The sequence below is a fragment of the Urocitellus parryii genome, chromosome 3, assembly GCF_045843805.1.
Source record: "Urocitellus parryii isolate mUroPar1 chromosome 3, mUroPar1.hap1, whole genome shotgun sequence".
Lineage (NCBI taxonomy): Eukaryota > Metazoa > Chordata > Mammalia > Rodentia > Sciuridae > Urocitellus > Urocitellus parryii.
The window spans coordinates 194,713,561-194,719,560 of NC_135533.1; the positions used below are offsets into that span (position 1 = coordinate 194,713,561).

Below are 6,000 nucleotides of genomic sequence, written 5' to 3' on the forward strand. Positions count from 1 at the left end.
TAGTTGTAGATGGACACTATCTTTGTCTTATTTATTTTTGTATGTGGTGCTGAGGATCCAACCCAGTGCCTCACGCATGTGAGGTGAGCGCTCAGCCACTGAGCTACAGCCCCAGCCCCAGGGTTTTTGTTCTTGCTGTCATGTTCTGCTCAGCAACTCTGGACACCAGGCCACCCCATGCATTTGCCTAGGACACTTAATAAAGCCTGGCGTGGCGTGCCTTTCACTTTTTGGGTGATGTGGGGCAACTTGCTTCCCATCTCTGGACCCGCAGTGGTTTCATTTTTAAATCATGGCTGATGTTAAGTGATCTAAGAGGTTGCTGCTGGCCTGATGTTGTGTGGCTCGGCTCAGTCCTGGTCTCCTAGGCCCCTTATGGATGCTGAAACTGAGAGGCTAGTGGGAAGGGGATGGATGAAAGTGCAAACGCCTTGCTGTGGGGTTGTGTGGCTATAGCCTGACTGATCTGCCTCCATGCTCCAGGACAAGCAGTCATGGCAGAGTGAAAGGGAGATCTTCAGCACGCCTGGCATGAAGCATGAGAACCTGCTGCAGTTCATTGCTGCTGAGAAACGAGGCTCCAACCTTGAGGTGGAGCTGTGGCTCATCACGGCCTTCCATGACAAGGTGGGCCATGCTGTCAATCCATACGCGATGGAAAGGTTCCCATGAGGTGATTCTGCCATAGGTGTGGACCAGGTTGTCCCTATAAGAGCCTTTGACCCTGAGGTTAAATCTATAATAAGAGTAGTGACTTAATGATTACCCCTGGACTTTCTATCCTGGTCTCATTTGCCTTTCCTGTTCATTATAGACTCCCAGGAGAGGAGCCCAACCATTGGCCTTCAAAGACATCTCTCCTAGGGCTGGGCTGGGTTGGGTTGGTTGGGTTGGGTTGGGTTGGGTTGGTTGGGTTGGGTCTTGCCATTCACTTAGAGCCTGTGTCTAAGATTTGTGCTTCCTTGTCTTAGGGCTCCCTCACGGATTACCTCAAGGGGAACATCATCACATGGAACGAACTGTGTCATGTGGCAGAAACGATGTCACGAGGCCTTTCGTACCTGCACGAGGATGTACCCTGGTGCCGTGGTGAGGGCCACAAGCCGTCTATTGCCCACAGGTACCTGGGCTAGCAGGTGCTCTCTCTGTGCTTGGCCTGGAACTGGAGAGGGTTGGTGGGTGAGAGGAGGGTGTAAGGGGTGTCTCAATTTTCTATACATGCCTAGTCTGCCTGTGTTGTATTGTAATGACTGGGTACAGAACCAGGCCTTTACCTGCGTGTGTCCTTTGGATGGCATGGCCTCCTAAACTGGTTTTCTGATGCCCTCTAATGGCTATATGAGGAAGTGCCGACTGCGTTACTTTGAAGAGTTGGCTCAGCAATTCTTGAACTTTATGGTTAGAACCCCTTTAATTAACTCTTAAAAGGAATTTTTGCATATGTGGGGTTTGTCTGTTGATATTTCCTAGAGTAGAGCACACACACTCTTATCTTTTTAGAGTGAGGACATCATCTATCATATAGTCCTTGGAAAACTCTTTTCTATATTTCTGAGAGGAAAAACTTAAAAAGGCAAATGCTAGATAATTAAAGAAAAATTTTGACCTTGAGAGCTCCTGAAATAATTTTGGGAATCTTTTGGGGTCTTTGAACTATACTTTTTGTGGAGTGGAGTATTGGGGATTGAACTCAGGGGCACTTGACCCCTGAGCCACATCCCAAGCCATGTGTTATATTTTATTTAGAGACAAGGTCTCACTGAGTTGCTTAGTGCCTTACTAATTGATGAATCTGGCTTTGAACTCATGATCCTCCTGCCTCAGCCTCCCAAGCTGCTAGGAATATAGGATACACCACTGCACCAGGCCCTTGAACCATACTTTAAGAACCATTTTTAACTTGTCACCATTGTGTTTTACTGAATTGCAGGCAGTAATGCTTGAGAAATACCTGAATGCTTGAGAAATACCAACCCATTGACTCCTCAGTTACCACCTTGTAAGGTAGAACCTGTTTCTTCTCCTTATCTTAAAGGTGAAGGAACAGTAGTGCAGAGAGGTTGAGTGCCTTAGACAAGGTCCCATATAACTAGTTAGTCTGTCTCCATAACTATGAGGGAGGGGAATGAGACTCAGAAGTCCAGGTTTCTAAGCTGAAAGGTCCCTAAGGGTATTAACAGTAGTGATAAAGAGGTTGTGTAGACTTGCCATTTTTGTAGGTCAAAAAGTTGAATGTAGACTCTTGGATATGGTTCCACTTAACAGTAATGCATAGTAAGTTTGCCAGGGGTGGCCCAAAGCATTTTGTTTGCTGCTCACTCAGTTTTATCCTCATAGCAATGCTGGGACAGATGCTGGGGAAATTGAGGACCAAAGTGGTTCTTATTAAAGAGTGAAAATGAACGCACACTCCAGGACCCTGTTCCACTCTGCCTTTGTGGCCTGTCAGGATCTTTGGCAAGCTAATTTTAAATTCCTGTTTTCACTCACATTCCAAATATTTCTTCCCAGAAAATGTGCATCCCAGGCCAGTGTACCTGTCTCCCAACCCCTCTGAGGATGTGTGGGCTGGCCTTTGATGCTGTGGGGACTGGGACAAGGTCTGACCAGCCATTGGGGTAGGAATTGCTTTGCCAACCTTGACAGAAGTCTTTTATCAAAGGCAGTGAGGGATTCCCACACCTGTTTGGGCTCCTGAAGCTGCCTTACCTCTGCACCCAGGCACAGACCCTGCACCCCAGATAGGGTGGGATGATCTGGTCTAGGGGCTCTGGGGCACAGACTCAAATATCTTAAGAGCCAAGGTGGGAGTTAGATCATAATGTTCAAGCACAAGGGATGTTGGATCATGATGTTCTACTTCATTGGGGCCCAATTGTCTCCACAGGGATTTTAAAAGCAAGAATGTATTGCTGAAGAGTGACCTCACAGCTGTCCTGGCTGACTTTGGTCTGGCTGTTCGGTTTGAGCCAGGGAAACCTCCAGGGGACACCCATGGGCAGGTATTGAGCCTGGGCCTGGGAAGTGGGGGGGCTGAACCAGGGTGGATACTCTGGGATTGAGCTGACAACTTCTAGGGGCATGGCTTTGGAGCTAAGAACTCAGGGAACAGAGCTTGTGTTAGCAGTAAAGAAGCCAAGGCCTGGTGGCTTGTAAGCTTCCCCAGGCCAGTCAGCTAAGAAACCTAGATTCCCTGTTCAGGTTTTGGCCACTTGTCCTTGTGGTCTCAATCTTTTTTTCCCCCTAGTCATAATTATCAATCAAAAAACAAAATAGAAAAGTATTAAGACTCTAAGCCAAGAACCTAGAAAAAGTAGCCAAGAAATTAAATCTAGCAAATCATCCCATAGCAGTCAATTTTGATCTTAAGTATTCTCTTCTTGCTTTATTTTTGTTTCAAACCTCAGAAAATACACATCATTGATATAAATGTCTTGTGGTCTTGCTGTTGGAATTTGAAAGCAATTCCATTTTCTACCACTGCTGACTCCATTGTGGGATATTTTAAAATCATCCGCAGGTACAGTTCATGACCCTGCTGTGAATGCAGTGAGTCAGGGCTTGCTGTCTTTGGTATCCTGCTGTGGTGCACACAGGTTATGGTTTCTGTGCCCTGGCTGAGTGTGCATTTATGCTTGGTTATTGTCTGGAGACCCTGCACTCTTCTGTTCTCATGCAGGTAGGCACCAGACGGTACATGGCCCCTGAGGTGCTTGAGGGAGCCATCAACTTCCAGCGAGACGCCTTCCTGCGCATTGACATGTATGCTATGGGGCTGGTGCTGTGGGAGCTTGTGTCTCGCTGCAAGGCTGCAGATGGTGAGTGGGATAGCAACTTTGGGCATCCTGAGTTGGGAGCTGAGGGGCTTCCATGTCATCCAACCAGGTTCTCTCTTGCCTTCAGGACCCGTGGATGAGTATATGCTGCCTTTTGAGGAGGAGATTGGCCAGCACCCTTCGCTGGAAGAGCTGCAGGAGGTGGTTGTTCACAAGAAGATGCGACCCACCATTAAGGATCACTGGCTAAAGCACCCGGTGAGGGGTCTGAGGGCAGGGATTCCACAGGGGCATAGCAGGAGCCTGAGATCAAGGGAGAATGGGACAAAGAGGAAGCTTGTCCATTTTTTAGATCCTAGAAAGGTGCTCCAGGGTCTGTGCGGGGTAAGGTAGAATGATGCCCTCTTCTTGGTTCTCACTATGACTCTTATGTTATACTTTGGGCCTTTGTGTTTGGGCTTTGCATAAAATTTGATTTAATACCACTGCTCCAAGGTAAGCAGCTGTATCTCCTCTAGGAGGGGTCTGGATCCCTCCCCTTCGTAAGCTGAGGAGTAGCAATGTTCTGGGGCTGACGGAAGCCAGTGGGCTCAGGGTAGTGGCTATCAGAAAGGCAAGCATGGCGATTGCTGCAGTTTCCATTAGGCACCTGTTAATTGACCTGCTGGTGTGGTTTGGCCAATAGGCTTTGACTGATCCTTGGGATCATCATCAAGTTTGGTGTCTTCCATGCTTGTCCTTACTTAGAGGTCTTAACAAGGTGCCTTTTCTCATTCTCCCACTGCTGTACAGGGCCTGGCCCAGCTCTGTGTGACCATTGAGGAGTGCTGGGACCATGATGCAGAAGCTCGCCTATCTGCAGGCTGCGTAGAGGAGCGAGTGTCCCTGATCCGGAGGTCGGTCAACGGCACTACCTCGGACTGTCTTGTCTCCCTGGTGACCTCTGTCACCAATGTGGACCTGCCCCCTAAGGAGTCCAGCATCTAAGCCCAGGACATGAGTGTCTCTCCAGACTCATTGGATCTGAAGAAAAAAGGAAAAAAAAAGTTGTGTTTTGTTTTGGAAATCCCATAAAACCAACAAACACATAAAATGCAGCTGCTATTTTACCTTGACTTTTTATTATTATTATAATTATTATAATTATTATTATTAATATTATTTTTTGGATTGGATCAGTTTTTACCAGCATATTGCTCTACTGTATTGCAAACAGCGGACACGTCAGCAGGCGTTGAGGTGCTGAGCTGTGAATGCAGAACCAGCGCCATGCTGAAGAGCCTCAGCCACCTCCTGTCCTTTGGGATTCATTTTTCCCACTTTCTCTTTGTTTGTCGTCTCAGAATCTGTGACACAAAGAAACCCATCTCCTGTCTTAGGAAACTTAATGCTGCAAACTCTACTCGAGGAACCTTTGAAGACTGTTACATAAGAACATACCTTCCTCAGAAGAGGCATTTCCTCTCTCCTTGGCCCTCACCCCCTCCTCCCCACCACTTTATTATTTTTTTGTTGTTGTTGTTTCTCCCTTTTTAGGCAGTGAGCTTAAGAAACAGCAGATGTGTCTTTCACGGATTTAACGGGTGTTGTCCTGATCAAGGAAAAATTGGGATGAGGACGAGGAGTTTGGACTGGGGTTGGAAGGGGAGGATGGTGCTAGGGTAGGGTTTGGAACAGAGCTACACTGGACTTGGGCACATTCAGAGCAACATCCTTTGCTGTAGAGGCTACTTCTCAGGTAACCAGGAATTGAGAGCAAGGACCTTGTGGAGGCCGAACATTAAGGGCAGGTGCGGGGTTTGGAGAAAGTCTGAGAGCAGGGGCAGCTCTGACCCACCTGCTGGTCCCACCAGTTTCTTTCTGTTGACCTGGGCTTGGCCTAAGATGAAACATTTTTTCTGCCCAAATTTTAAAACTATGTGGAGGGCAGAAATCATCACAGTTCAGTGAACATTCTTCATTCGATATGAAGCTTGTAAGTATCTCTAATGGAGGAAATATTGAAATTGTTTCCTCCTGGGGCAGTTTAGGAAAATGCCCTTAGGGGGCGCCCTGCAGAGCTAGGGCAAGAGAATTCCTGGATGGGCCCCACAAAGACGGCCGGTCTCTCTGGGGACCTTGCAAGCCCTGCAGCTCTGGCTCAGCCCCATGTGGTGACATTACTGACCCCATTCTGTGGCTTGTGGACATGGCTTTCTCCAGACCCCTTAAAGTGGTGCATATT

The 6,000-nt window shown here is 47.6% G+C and overlaps 1 protein-coding gene across 1 annotated transcript in view; it reads left to right on the forward strand.

Moving 5' to 3' along the window:
- The window catches only part of Acvr2b (activin A receptor type 2B), a 29,975-nt gene extending 25,083 nt beyond the window's left edge, over window positions 1-4,892 (forward strand). The window contains exons 6-11 of the mRNA XM_026401591.2: window positions 484-627; window positions 972-1,120; window positions 2,888-3,002; window positions 3,680-3,818; window positions 3,904-4,034; window positions 4,569-4,892. Of these exons, the coding sequence (XP_026257376.1) occupies window positions 484-627; window positions 972-1,120; window positions 2,888-3,002; window positions 3,680-3,818; window positions 3,904-4,034; window positions 4,569-4,763 (873 nt within the window). The 3' untranslated portion in view covers window positions 4,764-4,892. The remainder of the gene's footprint in view (window positions 1-483; window positions 628-971; window positions 1,121-2,887; window positions 3,003-3,679; window positions 3,819-3,903; window positions 4,035-4,568) is intronic.
- Window positions 4,893-6,000: the final 1,108 nt, after the last annotated feature.